This window comes from Moschus berezovskii, chromosome 9 (genome assembly GCF_049115385.1).
Source record: "Moschus berezovskii isolate FMDL1 chromosome 9, NW_MosBer_1.0, whole genome shotgun sequence".
Lineage (NCBI taxonomy): Eukaryota > Metazoa > Chordata > Mammalia > Artiodactyla > Moschidae > Moschus > Moschus berezovskii.
Window position 1 is genome coordinate 89,742,381 of NC_142468.1, and position 23,971 is coordinate 89,766,351.

At 37.9% G+C, this 23,971-nt stretch overlaps 1 protein-coding gene across 5 annotated transcripts in view; it reads left to right on the forward strand.

Moving 5' to 3' along the window:
- The window catches only part of MAP2K5 (mitogen-activated protein kinase kinase 5), a 278,537-nt gene that overhangs the window by 40,827 nt on the left and 213,739 nt on the right, over window positions 1-23,971 (forward strand). For all 5 annotated transcript variants that reach the window (XM_055437358.2, XM_055437355.2, XM_055437356.2 and 2 more), the window contains exons 4-8: window positions 3,042-3,111; window positions 7,173-7,213; window positions 8,207-8,274; window positions 15,769-15,817; window positions 22,632-22,696. In XM_055437358.2, coding sequence (XP_055293333.1) covers window positions 3,042-3,111; window positions 7,173-7,213; window positions 8,207-8,274; window positions 15,769-15,817; window positions 22,632-22,696 — 293 coding nt within the window. The remainder of the gene's footprint in view (window positions 1-3,041; window positions 3,112-7,172; window positions 7,214-8,206; window positions 8,275-15,768; window positions 15,818-22,631; window positions 22,697-23,971) is intronic.

Consider the following 23,971-nt stretch of genomic DNA (forward strand, 5'->3'; position numbering starts at 1 on the left):
TTATATATTTTGTGAGGTAAATAAATAAAGTTGGAAAACAGGTCAATTTCATGCATGCAGGGTTTTATAGTAGGAAAAAAATACCTTGCACCTGTTCTGACCCTTTACATGTGAGGTTATTTGTTTTCAAACTTGACCCCAAGCACCAGTTTCAGACAACTATAATTAATTTGTTAGATAAAACATAAGGATATTTTATTTGTTTTGATTTCTAAGGACTGTGGTCAAGTAGTAACTGAAATTACTAACCTATTGTACATAGCAGTTAATTAAAGAGAAGCATTAAGTATAGGAGAACACCATCACTGCTGTTGTCTTGTATCAGTATAAAAAGGCAGTAATTTTTTTGACAGCTACTGATTGGAAAGTTGCTTGCAGCTTTCCAGAAGCAAGAGGGTACATGCCGTGGATCAATAACCAGCAAATTTCCCATTAAAAAGAATACCTGAACAATGTTCCAAATAGCCACTGGCATCTTAATTTTCCATGGAAACCTCAAATACTTGTGTGCTAAGGACAAGTCATTTTCGGACAATTTTTCCAGACTACTTGTTAACAGTTATTGCTGTCCCATAAGGTTGACAGCCTACATGATTGATATTTCATTTACTTGTCATCACTGTTTGAGTAATGGCGAGCACTATATTTCTGTGATGTTAAGGAATATAGTTTCCTGAAAGACATTTTCTTTAGTATGTATTCCAGAGAGTGTATCACATGTTTATGCTGTATGTTTATACACTTTTACATCGTAGAGGGAAAGGATCAGTTTCCTTTATGGTCTGAAAGCTCTCAGAAGGCAGGGTATCCTTCTATTAATCCATAGCTATAAAAAAATCCACTTTCACTTTGTTTTTAGGGTGAAGATTCTTAGACTTGTTAACTTGTGATTCTAAAGATGATATGGAATTTTGTAACTCCCTTTTATTCTAAGGGAAAAATAAACTCAATCTTGTGATAATTTTAGACTACATAAAAGCAATAAGAAGATATATGTACATGTTTTTTAAAAAGAAACTTAAGAATGTCAACAAATAATGATTATCAAAGAGAAATTTTCTGGAAATGTGATAGTTAAAAAGAAAATATGCATGTGTTTTTAAAAAATATTATTTACTTACTTTTGGCCGCGTCAAGTCCTAGTTGCAGCATGTGGGCTCTCCATAGCAACACTCAGGCTTCTCTCTAGTTGAGGTACACGGATTCAGTAGTTGCAGTGTGGGCTTAGTTGCCCGACCTGGGATTGAACCTGCGTCCTTTGCACTGGAAGGCAGATGGACCACCAGGGAAGTCCCTGCATTTGTTTTTAATATAGAAACAAGTACAGAAGGGGAGTTCTGCTCTTTGACAGTCCCTTGAAACACAAAATCAGTGGTTTTCTTTGTTGATATTTTCCACCAGGAACATCATTTTGTTGTTTGTCAAGTGTTAAAAGAAGTCAGGGCACAGAAGCCATCTCCAGGTTAGGTGGAAATATGCTCATCAATTAACATATTAAGGAAAATAAGAGCAGACTGTAATACAGCCTCCTGAATGAATGAATGATGCTATGTGAAAGCTTTTTGAATTTGGGACTTTATTTTTCATGCTCAAATTTTTAAAGTGAAATTTGAACGCTGGGCTGGAAGAAGCACAAGCTGGAATCAAGATTGCCGGGAGAAATATCAATAACCTCAGATATGCAGATGACACCACCCTTATGGCAGAAAGTGAAGAGGAACTCAAAAGCCTCTTGATGAAAGTGAAAGAGGAGAGTGAAAAGGTTGGCTTGAAGCTCAACATTCAGAAAACAAAGATCATGGCTTCTGGTCCCATCACTTCATGCAAAATAGATGGGGAAACAGTGGAAACAGTGTCAGACTTTATTTTTTTGGGCTCCAAAATCACTGCAGATGCTGACTGCAGCCATGAAATTAAAAGACTCTTACTCCTTGGAAGGAAAGTTATGACCAACCTAGATAGCATATTAAAAAGCAGAGATGTTACTTTGCCAACCAAGGTCTGTCTAGTCAAGGCTATGGTTTTTCCCATGGTCATGTATGGATGTGAGAGTTGGACTGTGAAGAAAGCTGAGTGCTGAAGAATTGATGCTTTTGAACTGTGGTGTTGGAGAAAACTCTTGAGAGTCCCTTGTACTGCAAGGAGATCCAACCAGTCCATTCTAAAGGAGATCAATCCTGGGTGTTCATTGGAAGGACTGATGCTGAAGCTGAAGCTCCATTACTTTGGCCACCTCATGTGACGAGTTGACTCACTGTAAAAGACTGATGCTGGGAGGGATTGGGGGCGGGAGGAGAAGGGGACAACAGAGAATGAGATGGCTGAATGGCATCACCGACTTGATGGACATGAGTTTGAGTGAACTTCGGGAGTTGATGATGGACAGGGAGGCCTGGCCTGCTGTGATTCATGGGGTCGCAAAGAGTCGGACACTACTTAGCGACTGAACTGAACTGAAAGTATTTAGAAGATTAAAGCATGAGAGTTATGCTTGCTTGAAATTGGGCTAACTTTTTATCCTGTTAATCCTGTTATCTTTGGATGGGTCATATCTTGTTTGCTTGTTACACAGTCTCTGTGATTTTGATTTCCATTGTCTGTACATTTTATATACAAATATGGATAATGTTTGATTAACTTACTGGCATATAGGTCCAAACTGAATATGAGGCATCTCCATTTTGCTTTGTGAAGTTCAGGGAAAAAGAGCAAAAGGCAATTTGAGAAGTTTCTACTAAAATACTTTGTGTCATTTTTAATATATATCATTTTCAAAACATTTCTAGAGATCCGATACTAACCTAAAGTCTTAATCAGCCATTTTTACTCTTAAAGACAGCGTGAAGGATAACACTATACTGGACTTTCAGTCCTGAGTATCCACTATAGTCAGTTTGATGTGCAAATAGAGAAAAAGAATTCTCTAGGCTGATATATATGTACCAGCAATTTACAAAAGTACTGTGAATTAAACAACCCATAAGTGTCTGTTCCAGTGTTCATACATTACTGAGTAATCTCTTTCTATAATCTCTTTGCAGTATTATTCTACAATAATGGAACAGCAAGTAAATGGACAGTTAATAGAGCCTCTGCAGATATTTCCAAGAGGTAATGTTGAACAAATTCTAATCAACAATGATTATTTCAGCAAACTGTTTCATCAACAGTTATGTTTTCCAAAGGTTTAAATGCACATAACATGATGTTTAGCTCTTAATTTGAAAAAACAAAAGAAGTATTCATTACCATGGGGATTGCAGGCTATATTATAGTTATGGCAGATAAAATATCTAATTTAGTAGAGTAAATTAAACTAACTAGATTGTTTTTTGTTTTTGAAGTGCATACTTACATTCGCTTAAAGAACTCTTTGGGGGTCCACATGGTTTCTAAACCAAGGAAAATGAATGACTTTAATTTTGGATATTTATAAATTGTGGCTCATGATGGTAGCCAGAGCTGCTATTAAGGAGAAAGCTTTCAGCTAGTGTAGAAGCCATGATTTACTAGAGGGTTTTAGGAGAGATATTTTGGTGGAATATTTGGTGCTGGATTTTTGGGGGGATACATCTTCTAAATAATTGAGAATCCTCCTAAATAGGAATTTTATTAAGTCTCAAAAAATATGAGCTAATGAGAGTGAGTCTTGGTGAGTCAAATCATTTGTTTTTCCCTTTAGGTTTGATAGTACTAGCCTTGTAACAGATATGATTGCTCAACTGTATATAAATGTTTCCTCAAAGTTTGAATAATGATGAAAAAGAACAGTTTAATTGTATAAACCATTAAGTCTTTCACCCATTACACATTGCCCTACTTGGAAATCTGTGTTTTCTAACTGATGAAACAGATAAGAAAATTTCTGTGAGTCTTGTAGAAATGGCTTAATTGAAATAATTAGAAGTTAAACTTACCTTCGTTAACTAATACTGTACAAACAATCATGGTCTGAGTTTTCCAATTAAGCATTCTAGACTTTCATTACCTGTAACTCTCTGAAGTTTAAATGGCTCAGTTAACCAGTAGACTGCTATTTGCACTGATGAAGTCTCCAAAGGCAGCTGGCTCGGTCAGCCCACGAGAAGGTCTGGGTTCAAGAGTAATGCTATTCATTTAGCATTAAGGTGGGCAGCCGGCTTAGGAGTATTTAGTAAAGTATTGATAATAACTTATTAAAGAGCTAAGTAAGTAAATAAAACTTGGCCATTGATAACATGTCTGAAACAATTATGATTAATTCAGTTCTGTTGTACCTGAAGACTAAAACTTGAAAAAAAAAAGTTGCCATTTCTATGTATTAGGCCAATAACAGGATGCAAATTATTTCTTAACAAGACAAGAAGATTTGGGGAAATTTCAGAGCTGTTTTTCCATGAGGAATATATTTTTTTTTTTTACTGGCTGAAATCATTTCCGTTAATTGCTTTCCTGCTTTATAACTTTATAGCTTTCTTGTAGCAAACCCTAGTACAGTACCCTGGATTATTATAATTCTAATGCCTTGGGTCTTCATTTCTTTTCCCCCATAATATTTAGTTCTTTTTGTCCAGAATCTTTCCAGGTTCTCTTTGTTTTCTTTTATCTTGTGAACAGTCCCTGTCAGTCTCCCTGTCCATACCATTGTGCCCCTCCCATGATAATAACAGCCATTTTTAGATATCTTCTCTGTTCAAGCACTAATGTTGCTTTGTGTGTTACCATTTCTAGTTCTCTCAAAAGTCCTGCCTATTATTGCTTTCATGTTATAGTTGAGAATATTTAGGTTCAGAGATATTAATTAAGTCTGTTGTTAGTCACCCAATCGTGCCCTACTCTTTCCGATTCCATGGACTGTAGCCTGCCAGGCTCTGTCCATGGAATTCTCCAGGCAAGAATACTGGAGCGGGTTGACATTCCCTTCTCCAGGGGATCTTCCCGACTCAGGGATTGAACCCTGGTCTCTTGCATTGCAGGCAGATTGTTTACCATCTGAGCCAACGGGGAAGCCCACTAAGTAACTCTTGAGACACACAGTTTTTAAGTGGTTAATGTACACTTTGAATAAGAATTTTAAGTTGTAATTTGCTTAAAGTAGGAGGGCTATTTGCTCTTATACAGGTTAAACTATTAGTAGAGTGTTTATGGGGGTAGTTTGGAGAGATAGGTGTGTGGAGAAAAGTATGTTGTAGGGAGGAGATTCTTAAAAGAAAATATGTCAGATATGAGTGTTACATGTAGTCCTAGCACTGAATCTGCTGTTGTTGTTGTCTGTCTTAGTCTGTTAGTCTCCAGTTAACAGAATTAGCCTTCAATGAGCAGAATCTATTAGCTTCCAGTACATTATTAAATATAGTTCTTCCATGCCACATTTAAGTTTTTTAAAGTATGAGACTCAGTCTCCCTGTCTCTGTGGTTTTGTATATACTGTTGTATAACTCTTTTTAGTTTTCTACTTTTTTTACATATTTATCTACATAAAGTATATATTTTATATAATTTTATTTTTGTGTAATTTTATATTATTTAATATATATAAAATTTTATATTAGATTTATATGAATTTGGAATTTATGGAAATTTTTACAGTTAAGAGTGTAGACATTAGGTATGTTACCTGGGTCTGCTGAGTTGATGAGAGGCTCTCAGGCCCCATGTTATAAAGAATCTCTAGACTGAGCACATCAGAGGAACAGGAAAAAATGATTCGTCTGTTCTGACAACAGGTCTTCTCATTCCAAGTGGCACAGTTGTGTTGGATAGTAACTTCCCTGCTCAGGACTGAGTGCTCTTTGTAGTTAAAAGTTACGTTAACTGTTAATAAGCATGAAAATTCACTGGCTTTACAGTAACTTCTGACTCTACAATTTTAGAAAATTAAGGTTACTGTATTTTTTTTAATACTGTTTAGATTTCCAGTTATAAAGATTTAAGAAGTCAATTGAGGAGCAAGGCAGATGGTAAGGTACCAGATAAGAGTTGATGCCTGTCTCTAATTCCTTAGTTAGTCACTTCCTTACTAAATGAAGTTTATAAATGCACTGGTACTTCAGAGGAAATACTCTGAAGTGTTTTCTTAGCAAGTATGAATGGTCCCTAAAGGACCGGGCATCAAGTGTATGTGACTGTTGTTTTGTTCAAAAAGTTAATTTCCATTTTAAGGAAAGAGGATTTGGAGTCTTAATTTTAATGTATTTTAGAAAAACAAAAATGCTTTATTGAGGTTTAGATTTTTTTAAGGAAAATAACATAATAAATTTGAATATGCTTGAAATACACAAAACTAAAGCAACTGATGTGCTTTGTAATTATTACCTACATCATCTCCTTATTTAACAGCTCTATTTCCTGTCAGAAACAGAGGAAATACATGTACATCTGAGAAAGGAGCAAAAAAAAAAAAAATCAGGTTCATCTTTCCCCAAACAATCAATCAAAATCGACGGCCCCTTAGCATATAATATGTAGGACACTGTAGTTTTCAGATGGAAGCAGCCTATAACATGGGCACGAAGCGCTTTATTTTTTTAACATCTGATGAAGAAGTGTTTACTGAATTGGAAAAGTGTAGTACTAATCTGTAACTCAAGATGATGTAGAGAAATTAATGTTATTTTTCCTGGTACTGCTTTATCTTTAGACTTAAATATTAATAAATGTCAAGATTTGTAAGAAATGTGACAAAATTAATGATATCTCTGTATGTTAGCAAATTTGACTACTTATTGCTTTGCAAACTAGTGTTCAAACTTGAACATTTCATAGAATCTCCAGCAATCTTTTTGGCATTAAAAGACCCTCCTGTCTCTCCTCTCCAAAAACCCTAGCTATTTTCATTGTAGAATAAGTGATAGCAGATATACAATGTAATAGAGTGAGGAAAGATTGCAGAAATTTGAATTATGAAAGGAATCGAATCATTTTAGCTCAGTTAACTTGATTTTTATATGTTTTAAGCAGAAATTGGAATTTATATGAGGCAGTGTCAGAAAGCTCTTTGCATTTATAAATGCTCACTCCTGCAAGTTAAAAACCCTGGTTCATAATTCCCACTCTGGGTCTTGGGAGCCACTTTTCAATCATTTCTCTCTGCTAATTTTGGTGTCACCCTCATTTCTTTTTAAACGATTCATTTTGAGCAAATTTGTAAATGGCCCTGATGTGTTCTACAATTTAGTCAATTACTGTTTCAGCCTGCAAGCCTCCTGGGGAACGGAACATACATGGCCTGAAGGTACGAATTTCAATAATTGTTTCAGTAAAGTTAGATGGATTTGTAATGCTGTGTTCCACTTATTGAAATGTCAAATAAAACTGCACTTTCTCAAGCTCTGACAAGCGATCCTTTTTTTTTTTTTTTTAAATGGGATGTGGAGGGGGAGTCATCTGTAGTATTTGTTCAATATGTGTGTGTGTGTGTGTGTGTGTGTGTATGTGTGTATAGGGGATTTGATCCCAAATTTTTGAAAACCTTTTTATTTTTGGAATTGTTTTGTTGGTCTGTGTTTTCAGGATGATCCTGGCTACTGATCTCCACAAAGATTTATTTGAGTGAAAATATAGACTTCGTTTCGGTGATTAATTAAGCACAGAAGCATATTGCACACAGAATACCCCGCTTTTCTTTTGACATGTTTATGCTGGAAACATATATCTATTTAATGTCCTTTCATTGTTCTGCATATTTTAAATTCTAGATTTCTGCTTAAGGCTTTACATTTAAAAGAAAAACTGGCTATTGTATTAGACTCAAGCATTTTATAATTAATTACTTGGACCTCATTTTTCAGTGAATAAGACATTCTGCAATATTCTGCCTGATTTTAGAGCTGGAGGGATATGATCTGAGATTCGCTATTGGCCCTTGGATGTATTCTTAATATACTTTTTTGAACACATTGTTTTTTATATAAAACAAACAGTGAACCGAATTTCTTCTCTAGAATTGAATTCAGTTCTAGACAGTGAATTGAAAATTTCCCATTTATGTCTCCTTTTTTTTCGGCACTATTTAAATATTTGAATAATGGCAGAAGCAAAGTATTATGTAATATACAGGTTGTACATTTTTTGTAACCTATATACTGAATAGACTCCAACCATGGGTCAGTCTAGCAACAAGCTAATTAACCTTCATAGTGAAATGAGAAATTTGTGGCAAATTATAGGTTAATTAGAACTGTGTCCTCAGAACACAGACTGATCAAGGTTCTTTCTTTACTTGTAGGTGAATACCCGGGCTGGACCCTCTCAACACAGCAGCCCAGCAGTCTCAGATTCACTTCCAAGCAATAGGTGAGAGCACACAAGTAAAATGTGCCTGTAAGCATGATTATCTACAGAGCTGAGGGTGGGGAAGAGGCTTGTGGGATGACACCTCTTTTCCATAAGACCACAAAAGTGTGTATGTGGCTAAGAAGAAATCTGACCGGTTAAGTAACCCCAGCTTTGGTATTGACTGAAAAGAAAGGACCTCATAGAGAAAGATAAAATTAAAGAAGTTGAACTGTTAATTTTGGTCTGTGGAGTGGTTTTCCTTCAGTCTCCAGATTACACAGAACCAGAAAATACAGTGTCTTTGACCGTTTCATGCTCTGATGATCTGGTTTGTAGGTTGTATAATACTTATTATTTCTGTCTTACTTGTCCTTCTTTTGGCAGTATGATGTTCCACTGACAGCTTCCCCAGAAAAAGACAAGCAAAGAGTAGGGTAGTGAAATTTAGATTGAGCAGCCATGTTGTTCATTTCTGTTCCTTTGGTTATATAAGAAATTGAGGTGTTTTCGAAGGAAGACAGTTTTCATTAATTCATTCTGATGTTGTCCCAGACTGGGATGGATGCTCAAGACTTGAGCCTCTTCGAAGTGTTCTTCTGACAGGCCTGAGAACTTACTCCTAAAAGATGAAGCTCCTCAAGGAGACTGACCTGCTTAAGCAGAGAGGAATCTCGGTCTTGTTTGTTATACAGTCATTCCGCTGGTAGACAGCTTATTATTGTGCTTGAAGGTGACACTGGAAGGTGGTTGTTCTGTGTGTTTGCATTCACACTGGTGACTGAAAAGCCATCACAGAGCCAGATCACCCTTCCATTGTGTGCTCTGGTCTTCCTGGGTTTAGGGCAGTACTCAGTGTTGACAAAGCCCTCATCTGCTGAGATGTAGCTTAGGCTTCTGCTTTCCCTTCCATGCCCCTCCTTACCCCCTCCACTCAGATCTTGGTTCTTTTGCAGCTGGGCTTTAGTGCAGGTAAAGTCTCTCCTCTTGACTCTTTCTTTGCTCTCCTGTCCCCTCCCCAAAAGTCCTTCCTTGGTTGTTTTCTTATGGCATCAGTAGATCTTACCCACAGCTTTCCTGCTGTGAACACACTACTCTTACAGTGTGTTTCCTCTTTAAACAATTTATTCTGTGTTAAAATACATCCGCTGGATTTTCACCGGTGGATCATCTTTCTCCTGGTCCTGAGGGATAGGTCTTTTAGTCCTCATCCAAGTGCTTGGCCCTGCTCAGCAATGCTTTGCAGCCTTTCTTTTCATGCTTGTTGGGCATGTGAGCCATGGCCCACTGAGTAGAGGCATGGGGACTGAGGGTCACTTGTTACAGTCCACTCAAAGAGGGCAGGGCCTTTAATCATTACCACTACTCCTAGAAAAAATGTTCATACAGACTATGAGCCTTGGGTGAAAGCAAGGATTTTTCCTGGTGTTTTAGGTCAAAGTTCATCATGGTATAAAAAGCTAGATGAAGCTGAGAAAGATGATAAGACAGAAAAGCAGTAGGATAAATTTTCAGTTCTCTCAGATTTGGTTTTAACCAAAACTGAAGTGAATTAGCTTGGCTTTTTAGAGACTATCGTTTATATTCACAAAGTATATATAATCTTTGAGTTGGAAAGAGACTGTCTGATCTAGTGGCTCTCAGCCCTTTGTTGCAGCATCTTCCTTTAGGGATATGACAACTTCCCAGATAGTAATGGTAGTTTACTCCAAGAGAGATTTTTGTTATGGGAGGAGTATAGTTGGAGAAGTCCTACAGGTGATTTTAATGTACCACCCTAGGTTGGCCATGTTCTGTGCCATGTTGGTAACTAATCAAAAGTATTTATTGAGTGAAAGTGAAGTCGCTCAGTCGTGTCTGACTCTTTGCGACCCCGTGGACTGTAGCCCACCAGGCTCATCTGTCCATGGGATTCTCCAAGCAAGAATACTGGAGTGGGTTGCCATTTCCTTCTCCATGTGATTTTCCAGACCCAGGGATCGAACCCAGGTCTCCTGAATTGCAGGCAGATGCTTTAACCTCTGAGCCACCAGTGCCTCCTAGTTATTTGGTGTTGTCCTGCCCACTAGGAATACAGTGTGGTCCTTATCCGCTGAAGTATGCTAATAGGAATATAAGACCACCCTACAGTATGCAAATAATTATACTTTACAATCATTGTTAGGAAGAAAACAAGCAGATTTTAAAGTGAAAGAATTCTGGGCAGGCATGTGTTTAGATTTGAACTGGGTGTCAGGAGTGGGAGGAGGCGGTGACATTCCATTTCGGCCTGAAGGATGAGAAGGACCTTGCCACATCGAGAGCCAGAGAAGGGCATTTCAGCGGGGCGGGAGAGCATCAGTGAAGGTTCCGGGGGTGGTAAAGGAGCTCCATGTGTTTGGAAGGAGGCCAGTTAGGCTGGAACACAGGGAGGGCTAATGGGCTGGGGGAGGGCATGAAGAGGTGGGGAGAGCAGTAGGAGTGATAGGAGAAAAGGAGCTGACAGGAGCCAGATCAACTGGGGCCTGGTGTTTGAGTTTTCCTCTCAGTGTATTGGCAAGCCGTTAGATGACTTTCAGCAGAAGAGCGCCATGGCCAGCACTGTGTTTACAGAAGACTTGCCTGTGGTATGGAGCAGGAGAAGGAGAGGCCCCCATCTAATCCAGCCTTCCTTGGGTTCCTGACTCCCCTCTCCTTGCCAAATGGTCGTCCAGGCGCTTCCTAAACATCCCTGTGGCAATAACGCCCTTTACTGGCTGAAGTACCTATTTTATGTTCATGTAGCAGTGTTCTTGCCTGGAGAATCCCAGGGATGGGGGAGCCCGGTGGGCTTCTGTCTATGGGGTCACACAGAGTCGGACATGACTGAAGTGACAGCAGCAGCAGCAGCCATGTCTCAGAACATTCTTTTTCATGAGCTGAGCTTTGTATCCTTTTAGCAACCACTTGGAAAAGACTCTGATGCTAGGAAAGGTTGGGGGCGGGAGGAGAAGGGGACAACAGAGAATGAGATGGCTGGATGGCATCACCGACTCTGTGGACATGAGTTTGAGTGAACTCCGGGAGTTGGTGATGGACAGGGAGGCCTGATGTGCTGTGATTCATGGGGTCGCGGAGAGTCGGACACGACTGAGCGACTGAACTGAACTGAACTGAACTGTGAAGACTGAGTTTCGCCCTCAGAACAGGGCTGTTCCCTCTTCTAGGTGATGAATCTACCAGTCATCTTCCTGCCAAACAGACTTCTCCTAGATTTCCTGTCTCAGTAAATTCTCCCACATCCACCTGGATGCAAACTCCAGATGACCGGCCAAGCATCCTTCACTGCTTCCTGGGTCTCCCTTAGCCTCATATCGAATCAGTCCCTACATTTGTAGGTTCTGCCTTCCGAATCACTGTGAAGTCTGCCTGCTTGCCAGGATCTCTGTTTCTGCAAAGGTAGATCAGGCTGCTTCGATCATTGCTACAGCCTCCTAATAGCTCCCCACTGCAGTACCTACTCCACGTTGCAGCCAGCGTGATCTTGCTGATGGGTGTTTTGAGACCTTCATTCCCCACTTTACTGATCCATGTAGCCTTTAGTACCAACTGTAGTTTCCACAGAGGTAAGCCATGGACTCCCACATTTGGGTCCTCTGCCCACTCTAGCCCCCTGCCTGCCACTCCCCATACCCCTTCCAGTTGATGCTCCAGCTTTGCTGATGAATACACGGTACCCTTGATGGATCACATTCCCTCTTACTACTGGGCCTTCATATCTGCTGCTGTCTCTCTCCTGCTTTCTTCTTTTAATCCACTTCCTCCTTTGCCTTCATCCTGGCTAACCTTGGTTATCTTTGAGGAACAAAGCTGTTGTCTTCTTCTGAAAACTGTCCCTCATTACTGTCCCACCTCCTAGTCTATGCCAGGTATTGCTTCTATGAATTCCCATTATCTCCCTGTGCTTGCTTTTACTACAGTGGTTAGCACATTGTATTGTAATCACTTCTGTCCCCCAATAAATTCCATACTCTTTGAGGGCAGTGATGGTAGCATATTCATTATTTTTTTAAAAAAGATTATTTTATTGAGATTGATTTACAGTGTTGTATTAATTTCTGTATAGTAAAGTGTTAAGGTATATATATACACACACCCATAGATACTCTTTTTCATATTCTTTTCCATTATGGTTTTCAGTAGATAAAGAACATGTGGTACATATATACAGTGGAATACTACTCAGCCATTGTTGAGCCCTAGTTCCCAGCATGATGGTTCACGCATAGGTGATAGTTAGCCAGTACTGCTTGAATAAATGAGTGGACAGATTCATTTATATTTCCTCTAGGTTTTGTCTCTGAATTAAATTCTCCCAACTCATTCAGCTTTTCTGCTACATTATTTCTAGTCCCCTCACCCTTTCACTCTTCTTTGAATATCTCAGTGTCCCCTTAAAGTAGCATACCCAGCTGACAGTTGTATCACACTTAAATTTTAAAGGATCTTTTAAAGTGATTTTTAGATAGCTCAAGTCACAGTTACCAGATAAAATACTGAGTCAACTGGGGCACAAAGGAATTGCCAGGATATATAAATGTAATTTTTTACCAGATCAAGTTGGTAGCCAGATATTGGCATAATGAATGAAATCAGTTTTTTCCTCTGTCACTCTTAAAGCATGAATTGGTCTTTGCCTTAGGTGGATGACTGTTTATTAAATTGAGCTTACAGGACTTCCCTGGTGGTTCAGTGGCTAAGACTCTGAGCTCCCAGTGCAGGGGGTCTGGGTTCAATCTCTGGTCAGGGAACTAGATCCCATATGCTACAACTCAGAGTTTGCATGTTGCAACTGAAAGATCCCACATGCTGCAAGGAATACCTGGCACAGCCAAATAAATAAAATTGTTTTTTTTAATTGAGTTTACTCATTCACATGGTGTTCCTAGGCCATAATTACTGAGTTCAAGTCCCACTGCCAAGCACAGCCTTTCCCGAACATCTTGGCTTTCTCCTGTAAAATTAGGATGATTAAATTTTCCATCTATCTACTGCTGGTGTTTAGAAGACTGATGAAGTGTATTAAGGAATCACGTTTTGTTTCTTGGATGAAAGGTGTTGTGTAAATGCAATGAATCAAAATGTTATTATTTCAGGTTGCATGACATAATGGAATATCTGTGGAGAAACATTGCCTGGGCATTGTTTGATTATTTCTGTTTTTATAATAATTGCAAATATTAAATTGGGACTATTTATGGGAATTTAAGGATCCAAATGTTTTCCAGAAAAAAAAAAATTGTATTTATGTTAGAGAGACAGACTAGAGTGATCTTGAGCAAGGTCTGTACCTTGGGTTTCTTTATACATAAGAAGTAAATCCCCCCCACACACACCATAGCTAACTCCCACAGGGGTATAGTTATTGTGAGCATTAGATCAGGATACTAAGTAATAGCATTTAGCACAATGCAGTTCACATGCTCATCACTTGGGAAATAGTAGAATCTGTTATTTTCAGCTGGTCTCATTTTAGGCAGTTATTTTATTTTTAAAATATATTTCAGATTTAGTCCTATTCTGCAGAATTCTTAACTGCTGCTTAGTGCATGAATTCTTAGACTTGGGAGGATGTTATTAAAGTTTAGAATCATTGGTTAAAGACACATTTTATAAAGTCTGGGGAATATAGAGACTAGGGGCCCATAGTTTTCATTTAAGAAATTTAAGACGTATTTATTAAGGAAAGTAATTATAACTTGGAATGGTGAGTGTGGTCAAACTTGAAGTCTGAGGTTTTCTCAAATATAACTTATTAAAGGTAACAAATGAATGTGTGTGTGTGTGTGTGTGTGTGTGTACTCCCATATAATAACAGCCAGAATAATGACCACCCTTTATCAGGCACTTAGTATATGTCAAGTCTTTGGGCTCGGCTCAAGGGTGGGAAGGAAATGGAATATATAGAGACATGAGTAAGAGGTGGTCTCTGTTCTCAGGGAGCTTCTAGTCTTGGGAAAGGTTGTGGTGGAAATAAAGACATCTGCAGATAACTCCCAAAGGGAAGAGTTAATTTGGCAGATGGGGAGAGGGTTAGAGTAGATAGATTAAGGATAGAGTTAACAAGCTTTAAATTTCAATTAAAACATTGATGGGAAAAAGTACTATTTTATACACCACTCTACTAGAGTGCATGTGTACAGGTGTAACTCAGGATGAAGCTGGAAGGACTTCATAGCATCCTTTGGCCACTTTCCCTAAGCTCATCCATATAAATTTTTGTATAGTCATGTATGTCCAGAGAAGAACATTTCCATATTTCTTACATAATTCTGGAAACTGACTCTCATGCCTGTAGGAGAAGGAAGGAAAGAGAAGGCAGCGAAAATTGATTTAATGCCTTCTGTGTACAGAACCCAGTGCTAGGCTTTTTGTCATATTTAATCTTCTTGGTTTCTCTATAACATTGATATTTCCCCCGCTTCCCTGGTGGCTCAGAGGGTAAAGCATCTGCATGCAATGCGGGAGACCCTGGTTCGATCCCTGGGTCGGGAAGATCCGCTGGAGAAGGAAATGGTAACCTACTCCAGTACTCTTGCCTGGAAAGTCCCATGGATGGAGAAGCCTGTAGGCTACAGTCTATGGTAGGCTACAGTCTATAGGGTCGCAAAGAGTCGGACACAACTGAGCAACTTCACTTTCTTTTCATAGAAAGAGGAAATTGAGATTTAGAGAGGCTCTAAGTATCTTGTTCCCGGAGAAGGCAATGGCAAGCCACTCCAGTACTCTTGCCTAGAAAATCACATGGACAGAGGAGCCTGATGGGCTGCAGTCCAATGGGGTCACTACTAGTCGGACACGACTGAGCAACTTCACTTTCACTTTTCACTTTCACACATTGGAGAAGGAAATGGCAACCCACTCCAGTGTTCTTGCCTGGAGAATCCCAGGGACGGGGGAGCCTGGTGGGCTTCCGTCTATGGGGTCGCACAGAGTCGGACACGACTGAAGCGACTTAGCAGCAGCAGCAAATATCTTGTTCCAGAGCACACAGTGAGTAAATACTGCGATTATTTCTGCTACACATTTGCTTCTCAGGAAGCTGAATTGTAATTCTTAACTATAATAATAAAAAAAAAAAAACAACTAGAGCTTAATTTATTTTATCTTTTGAAGATCTGTAATCTTTGCTGTGAACATTCTAAGAGTGCATTCTTAAGTGCTTGGGGCTGCTCAACATACAACAGCCACTGAAAGGCTACCCCAAAACAGCAGAACTAATAGCAAGGAGAGGCATCTGAAATAGCCTGTGCAACAGTCTAGCTTCATTATTATAGTAGGCTTCTTTATTGCTCTAGGTTACTACCGGGCTTCGGTCTCTTACTGATGCCCTTGCCATTTGGGTAGTTACTTTAGAAAATATTTCACGTAGGGATAAGGATGTAAAAAGTGTAGTCTATGTCTGCACCTAAAGCAAAAGTGTATTTTGGTCTAGAACGTTCAGTGTTCAGAGGTGATAATGAATTTCCTATTAAAAACTATGCCTTTCCTTTTCAGCTTAAAGAAGTCTTCTGCTGAACTGAAAAAAATATTAGCCAATGGCCAGGTAGGTGTCATTACAGATTAAGATTTTCTGATAGTAGTAACTTAGTGCTGTCTAGTTTTTTTTTAATCCATAAACTTAATAAACAGATAAAGGGTCTGTAAATTTCTTCTTGTCATAAATGAATTACATGGCTTAATTTGATTGGCAGAACAATTTGCAGCACGTTTTTCAAACTGTGCTAATGGGTTTCACTCCCAGCAGATTGAAGTACCATGCATACACCCTGCTGCCAGCTCAGGGTAAAAAAAGTTAATCAGTTCTGAACAAGTGTGTCAACCCATGGGTTGTTGAAATGGCCCTGCGTCCTGAGGTGACTGTTTCTTTCATTATCTTTAGGGAGAAAAAGAAAAACTGTTAACTTTCTCACCTTAGTTCCTTCTTTTGTCCTGAAACTAACACTGGCTTTTTAGAGGAACAGAGTCACAACAGACCTTTGCCATTTAAAATTCCTGGCCTTCAGGAACCCTCAGTTTGTCCAGTTGACTGGTCATCGAAAGCAGAATGATCTACTCCAGTCAGTGAGGGACAAACGGGCCTGCAGGCCAGTTATTTCTCACTAATTTTGATTCAAGTAAATGGACACATCTGAAATAGTATAGTGCTTTTAAACATACTCTGGTAAATTAAGCCACCTACAGGGTCCTCGATTCTTCAATAGCAACATAAATGCGCTTTAATGTTTGTTATAGAGGAAGCCCTTTGATAGCCTTGGAGGCAGGCGCCTGTCCATTGCGATCAAGCCTGCCTATTAGGCTCTATTGACTGAGACATCTGTGTCACCGCAAATAAAAGACTCTTATTGATTTTCTTAACTGCTGTTCACTTCCCGTCCATGTTTCGAAGGCTGAAATCTTAATTATCTCAGATGCTTATTCAGTGCCTTCACATGCTGACCTCTCCAAGCCTCATTGGCATTTCATGAATCAAGTGCTTGTAGTGGAGCATGTCAAGAAGACAAAGCTGGGTCCCCATGCTTGTCCTTTAATATCACCTGTAACTTGGTGGCCTAATCTATGTGTGTGCCTTAAAATGATGACTAAATGGTGGCACTTCTGGAAATCTTATTTATTTAGCATGTAATCTTTTGAATATAGTTAGAAAAAGTAAATTGGTTTGGTTTTGACATCTGATTGTCATCCAGAGTGTGTGAATTCTAGTCCTTAACAGTGTACAGCTAAGGAAAATCTGGTGTTGCATGTAGAATCTTATTGGTCCCCAAATTTTAGATCATGTTTATCTAATAGTACTTTTAACTTTAAGCAGCCAAAGCTTTTGTTTCGGTTGAGGTCCACGTATATATCCCCCTAGTGCCCTGCACGTTTTCAGACACGTGAAACAAAACCTGACTCAAAGCTGAAATGTTGAACCTAGGATATTTATTTATCTCCAACATGTTTGCATTCTAGTTACTAACTGTAACTTATGAGCTACTTGTGTTCTTCAGCTGGAAAACGTATTTCAAAATTGACATAAATTAAGAAGCTTTAACTACATTTGTTCAACCCAGGCATTGGAAAATAACCTGTCATAGAGTCTTTCAAAAATGAAAAACAGTTTATTTCCAGGGCAAAAAAAAAAATAAACATTCTGACATGTCCCTAGTATTCTGAATCTAATGCCATAAATATCTTAGTGCTCTCAGTTAGGAGATTCTCTTTGGTGGAGGATTGTCATGGCAATGATTTTTGACACTTAAAAATTGTTTATTGCTTTCCCTGGGGAATGTGGTAGCCCCACGTTAAACAGCATGGCATTTCCTTACTTTTAAGGATTAGCCATTTTACTTTACTTTTATTCACAAAACAAAGGAACTCCCACCTTTGGAAGTCTTCAAAATACCTCCTCCTCCTGTTAATTCCTCAGTCCTTGGTGCTCTCAGGTAAGTGAAGTGTGAGCGAGACTACATTGCAGTGAGGTAACATGAGCCATTGTGGTGTCAATAAATTTCTGGGCTGAACACTGACACCACTTGCTGTGGAAGATGTAAGTCACATTTAACGATACTTTAACGCTTAAGCGTAGTTTTTTATTTTAGTGGTTTATGCTCTCAAGCATTAATAACGATTTGCCTTTCCACTAGCCTCCACTTAGATTTAATAAGGAATTCATATTAATCATTAAAAGAAAGGGACATGATTCTTCAAGATAATCAAATATTGACAGGTTAGAAATAGCTTTCTGCCTGGGTTCATTGATATAGGTTATGTGATATAAATATTTATTTCTTTTCTGTCACTCAGAGTAAATGCCACCAATTGATTCAGCATTGATATAGTGTCAACAGTTCATAAGAAACATTTGACTGGCTTGTGTTTTCCGATTAGTCTCTGCTCTATAAAGTGGGATTTACTAAATCTCTCCAATTGTCTGCTCATAGAGTGTGACTGCTTTCTGAAACCATTATTGCTTCGGTTTGTGAAGCAAAGGTCTGGTGATAGGACTGGTTTCTGTCAGACCTTTACATATAAAAGTAGGATTAATTGAGCATTTTTGTTTTAATGATTTATAAGCGATAGGTACTGATTCTTCTTAATACAGGCAGACAGTAAACAAAGAATATTTTCTTTGTTGATCCATAATTGAATTCCATTTCATTTTCCTCATTAATTCCATTAATATTATATTAAATCAAACATTTTTTAGGAAGTTTAACATTTAGTCATTGGAATAAAGGCATTGTTTTTCTGTAATCACTTTATGATGGAGGATTCCTTTTTCTTTCCTGCTTGAAAAAAAATCATAAGGTATTTTTGGCATGTTTTGTTGAGCGCTATAAGTCAGTGCCACTGATGTGTTTTCTGGATGTGTTTTTCCCACTTCAGTTGTAGTGCAGTATCATCTGTTTTAACATTGGCCCTTGATTTGAAACTGATTAGAAATGGCCCAGTGGGTCAATTTAAAGGATTAAAAAAGTGCAGTTACTCCAGGGATGTATGACTTTGACCTTTGCATCTCTAAAGTTGTCTTTCCTCTGTTTTTTTTTTTTTTATAATTTGTAGGAGAGAGTGACAGTGTTCTTCTGTTCCTAATAACTCAAGTATAAATGTACTGTGAAGTCAGAAATCTAGAAATAATTCTAATCCTGTTACATGTTTGACTGTTGTTTCGTGAACTTCAGATGCCTTTAAAAAACTTCCTGTGTTTAGGAGAAAAAAAATAGGAGGAAGAAAAATAATATTCAATGTAAAATTAGCTTTGAAAACTGTCTTATTACCAATTACAAAACACTTAGACTCTTACATTTCGATGAGAGAGTGGTGTGTCCAGACTGCATGACAGCTCATCTCCCCACACCAACAAAACCTTCCCGCCTTTCCTGGTGCCCCCCTCTCCCCCTTTCTTTCAGCAGTGTCAGAGCCCAGTGCCACTCATGTCTCTCAGGTCATTTGCCAACATGGCAGTTGACATGTAATTGTAACTCTCAGGGTTTTTTTTCTTCTTCCTCCTTCACATCTGTTATTCTGCCTTTTATTTGCCTTTTTTTTTTTTTTTTCAGTTTGAAACAAGGAAACTAATACTGAAAAGTTATTTGGTATCTTTAATTGTATAAAAACTTTCTTTTACCTCTTATTTGAAGAGTTATGTGATTTCTCTTCTTAAAAACAAACATTGTAGTTGATGAAATTGCTTTTAACTTTTGAGTGACCTTCAGTTGATGATTTTCCTTCCTATGGGCCAGTGACCATTGATGGAGAGGCTGTCCCTCCATACTTACCCGTGAGATCAACTGAGATCGCAGAGCAGAGTATTGTGAAAGACTCAGTTCTCACCTTGGCTAGTTACGTGAGACAAATGAATTGGGTTATAAGCTTAAAATGTTGTAAAAATATGTGATTTTTATGTTATCTGATCTCAACTGTAATATTTAAATACTGTACTTTGTAGGCTTGTAAATCCCACTTTTGTATCATAACGAGCACTGTTCCTATGTTTCATTTTTAAAAAGTTGAATTAATATGCTTTTCTAAACTAAAAAAGCAGATATGTTGTTAGATATTTGTTTATCCCTTTAATGATTGTTTCATATTTAAGATCAATTAAAGTAACCCATTTTGATCAGAGATACACAATTCTTAAAATTTGTTGCAATCAGTTCATAAGCTTGACCCTAATAGTTTTCCTTTTTAAAACTTTTCTGACATGATTAATACTTATATACTCTATAAAAATTAGAAGGTTCCCATAGGCAAAAGGATCTGATATTTTTAAACAGAAAAATCTACCAGTCTATTTACAGTCTAGGCAGATTTCTATATAAAACTTTAAAACATTGTAGAAACACTTAATTTTTTATGGATACTGTTTTTTGAGTGACATAGTTCTAGAACTTATTCTTTAAAACTATTTTTATCTTTATGATATTCTTACAATCTTTCTCATTATCTGAGGGATTCCAAATTCCCACCCTTGCATTTGCCTAAACATTGTACTGGCATGTGTAGGACACTTGGCTGCACACACACCCCCTGCACCCTATATAGCATCCATAACATCCCCGTATCGCTGAAGCTTTCAGCTTAGCCCCTGCCTTTTTTCTGTCTACCACTCCTGGTTAAGTTGGAGTGCTAAGTGGGTGACTGCTCCACTTTTCTTTTCAGCCTAGGGGTTTTAAAGGTAAAAAAAAGACTGATGTTGGGATTATAATGGTTGAAGCTACTTAGAGACCTACCCCTTTGCCTTTTCTGCCTCCAGCAAAATATCACAAAATCAAGCCCCCTCTAAAGTCCTAGGTCTGTCACAGTATGTTATTGGAATGTGTAATATCACTGAGTCTTGATAGTTATGTTTTTCTAAGAGGACACTACTGTTCCTTTTACCTGGAAAGTTCTGATGGTGTGGTATAGATGGAGGGGATGTAATCGGACTGTGACCTCTCTAGGGCCCAGATCCTATAGCTGCATCCAGCTTACCCTTAAGCCTCATTGCTACCAATTCAGAATTTGTGGACATTGAATGAACTTTCTCCTAGAAATTTACTTCAGGCCATTATGAGGATACAAATTGTTCAGCAAGTTACTAGTACAAATTAGGTTGTTGTAGTCATGTTTAGGCTACCTTGAGGAATGTTGTCAAGGAAGTAGCCTATTTGTACCCGCCAATATATACTGATATTTACATATGTGTAATTTATACTGTTTGATCAAGATAAACCCAGTAGCAACTCTGCTAGTTTGTTTAGCATCTCAAGTTACTTTATGTGCAATTTCATACTGCTTTAAAATTTGTCATTTGGTCCAGAATAATGAGATTTTCTTTTCTTCATGCCACATATTTTATGTAGGTTGAAATATGTTTTATTTTCTTTATTAGTGATTTAAAGGAAATGAAGAAAAGAATTTCCCTCAAATAGAAAAATGTTTGCCAATTTTTATGACTCATCTGTCATTTTGCTCTGACCCTAAATATAGTAATTAGCTGGTTGCAAATTACATCAGTTAGATTGCACTACAATTAAATTAGGTGCTGAGATTGGCCTTTATACATTAATCTGTCAATATTCTTTTACAGTTTGGCAGAACGGCTTGGAAAGGAAGCTATTTCTATTACTTCCACTGTATTCCTAATTATCACAGCTCTCTGAAGCTTCAACCTCAGAAATGTATAGAAGAAAAATATTTCTCTTGATAAATGGAGCCTTGTTTTATTCCACTGGTGAAAGTTTAGAGTAGAGGAAAATATTTAAAGCTTTACTATAATGGTCTGAAAGCAAACTATTTTTTTTCCAGGTGATACTGAATTAAAAACTCCATTCATTTTTTGCCCATGCAAGGCAGTGCAATTCCCTGGAAATTGATTTTTTTTTTTTCAGGGCTTAGTATGGCTTTTCCCAAGCTTTAGCTTTTTGGAAAATAACACTTTATTGAATCCACTTAGTGAATAAAGTTGGCAGTTAATTTTTAAGCAACTGGGCCAGTGTGTAGAAAATTACTGAATACCTTAAATAGAATCTGACTAGTCTTAAAGTCATTTGATAAATAATTACTTAGGGAGTTGTTTCAAACTCTAAAACATTATATTGTGGATACTAAAATAATTTCACTTCTATTTGCTATACAAATGAGAGTAGTATTTGTGGTATAACAGTTTTACAGAACCTGGGAAAATGTACATGTTGCTTTATATAATAGATTAGAAAAATGACTTTAGTTTATATGAATCACATGCTTACTTGTTTTTCTTTTATGCATTATAACATTTTACTATATGTGCCTTTTAAAGTGCATTGATTTGGCACTTTTCCATAAGATTTCTACCCAGCTATTGCTGGGTACTAATTTATCATTTCCCCCCAAAAAAGCAGTGTCCACTCTAGGAAAATCATTAACATTATTCAGTTAGTTTGTTTAATGTTAATTAGAGGGTCACTTGAGGAGTTTTCAGGGGCTGATGTATTTACAGATCGTGCATTGGATTACTAGGGGTGTGTGTGTGTGTGTGTGTGTGTCTTGCCAAGTCTGACTTTGGTTATATGCAGTACTGTTTGGCAGTGGTTATTGTAGTGCTGGAGACCGTTCTTATCGGTATCTCTGACCTGACCCTTTTGAGCTATGTTATATCATTCCATTTTGACACCTTTTATCAAACTTTAATGAAATGACCCAGGCAAACAAATTGTCATTAAACTTTCCATCACTTTGTCCCTTGGTATCGTCTTTTATAAATTGGACAGCAAATGTTGTATTGATCTTCTCGTTCTTGCAGCTGAACTTGAAATGACCCAGACTGCTTGTTGTTTATGGCCCAGAGTTGCTTTTCCTTGACATTTCCATCCACAGCATGACACCCTTTTTGTTTTTCTTTCTTTCTTGTGGAGATGAATGAACAAGACATACGGTATCGAGACACTCTTGGTCATGGCAACGGCGGCACGGTCTACAAGTGAGTAGTCAATTTTGTTTAAACTTTCTGTCCGCTTTTGCCAGATATGGGTATCCAAGTTCTCCGTGGCAAAGATGTTTAAATGACCACCAGCACTTAGCTTTTATTTCCACATGTGACTCCAGAATTCTGCAAGGCATCTATTTTCTCAGGAATTGCTTGGAAAAGTGCATTTATATTGCCTTTTTAATATTTCTGAGTCTGCTCTCCCGGGTGAGCATTTAATAGTCCACCATTAGCAAGTGTACCTTTAACTGGCCTGAAGTTTAATGCATTTTTCTTTCACTCTTTTAACACCATTATTTTTTTTTAACTTGCTAGCACCCTATGCTAGTTCCTGCCTGTGTACACCTATGCCCAGTGGAAGACAAACCTTATAAATACCATTGCTTTGCCCTGTGTCAACACTTAGTTATTAAAAAGCCTCTTCCTGTTGTGTTTCCTTCTCTCCTCACCTTACACCCCTGAGAGAATTTCTACACATTGATGAATATGTTAAGTTATAAAATTCTCCCAAATTCTGGTTGCAGTGATCTTAGCCTAAAGGATTGTTCATTTTCATATTAAAAAATGCTAACCATAAAAAATACTTCTCTCGACAGGGAAGTCTTTCTCATGCAGTAGTGCAAAGTTTAAACTACATAATGTAATATCTGGTACTTAATAGTCTGCAATGATGTATGAAAAATATTCCACTAGGAATTAAAAAATCCATATTCTGTAAGAAAGCCCTGAGGGAGTAATAAAGCTTTCCTCCAGAGAGCTGTTTTCCATATATACACTACCCCTGCATCACATTATAATGGTGTTTTTACCTTAGATATTTTACTATTGATATTAATATCTATTTTAAAGTTGTAAAATAATTACTTTATGTTCTTATTGGTTACTGATTTTCTTAGAATTTTGAGTTCTTACTAACCCTGTGAATATAGCTAAAAATTGCCTTGTTGCCCTTGAACATGAAAGGTCACATCCTAAAATTCCAGAATATCCTCAACTCACATGCAGCCTTGGCATAGAATTAGATTTCTCAGGTTAGAAGCTCCTTCAGAGTTATCTGATCCAGTTCCCTCCCTAGGGCTTCGATCCCCTCTGTAGGTAGAGCCAGGAAATGTCCTTTCTCCTAAAGTCCTTTAACATAGTCCTTTAAAAACATACGTTTACATATTTGGATGGTTTTTTCCTATAGATGACTGAGTATGGCGAGTAGTTGGTCTGAATGTTAATTGCTTCCACTATGCTAATTCAGATAATTAAATAATAACACATTTC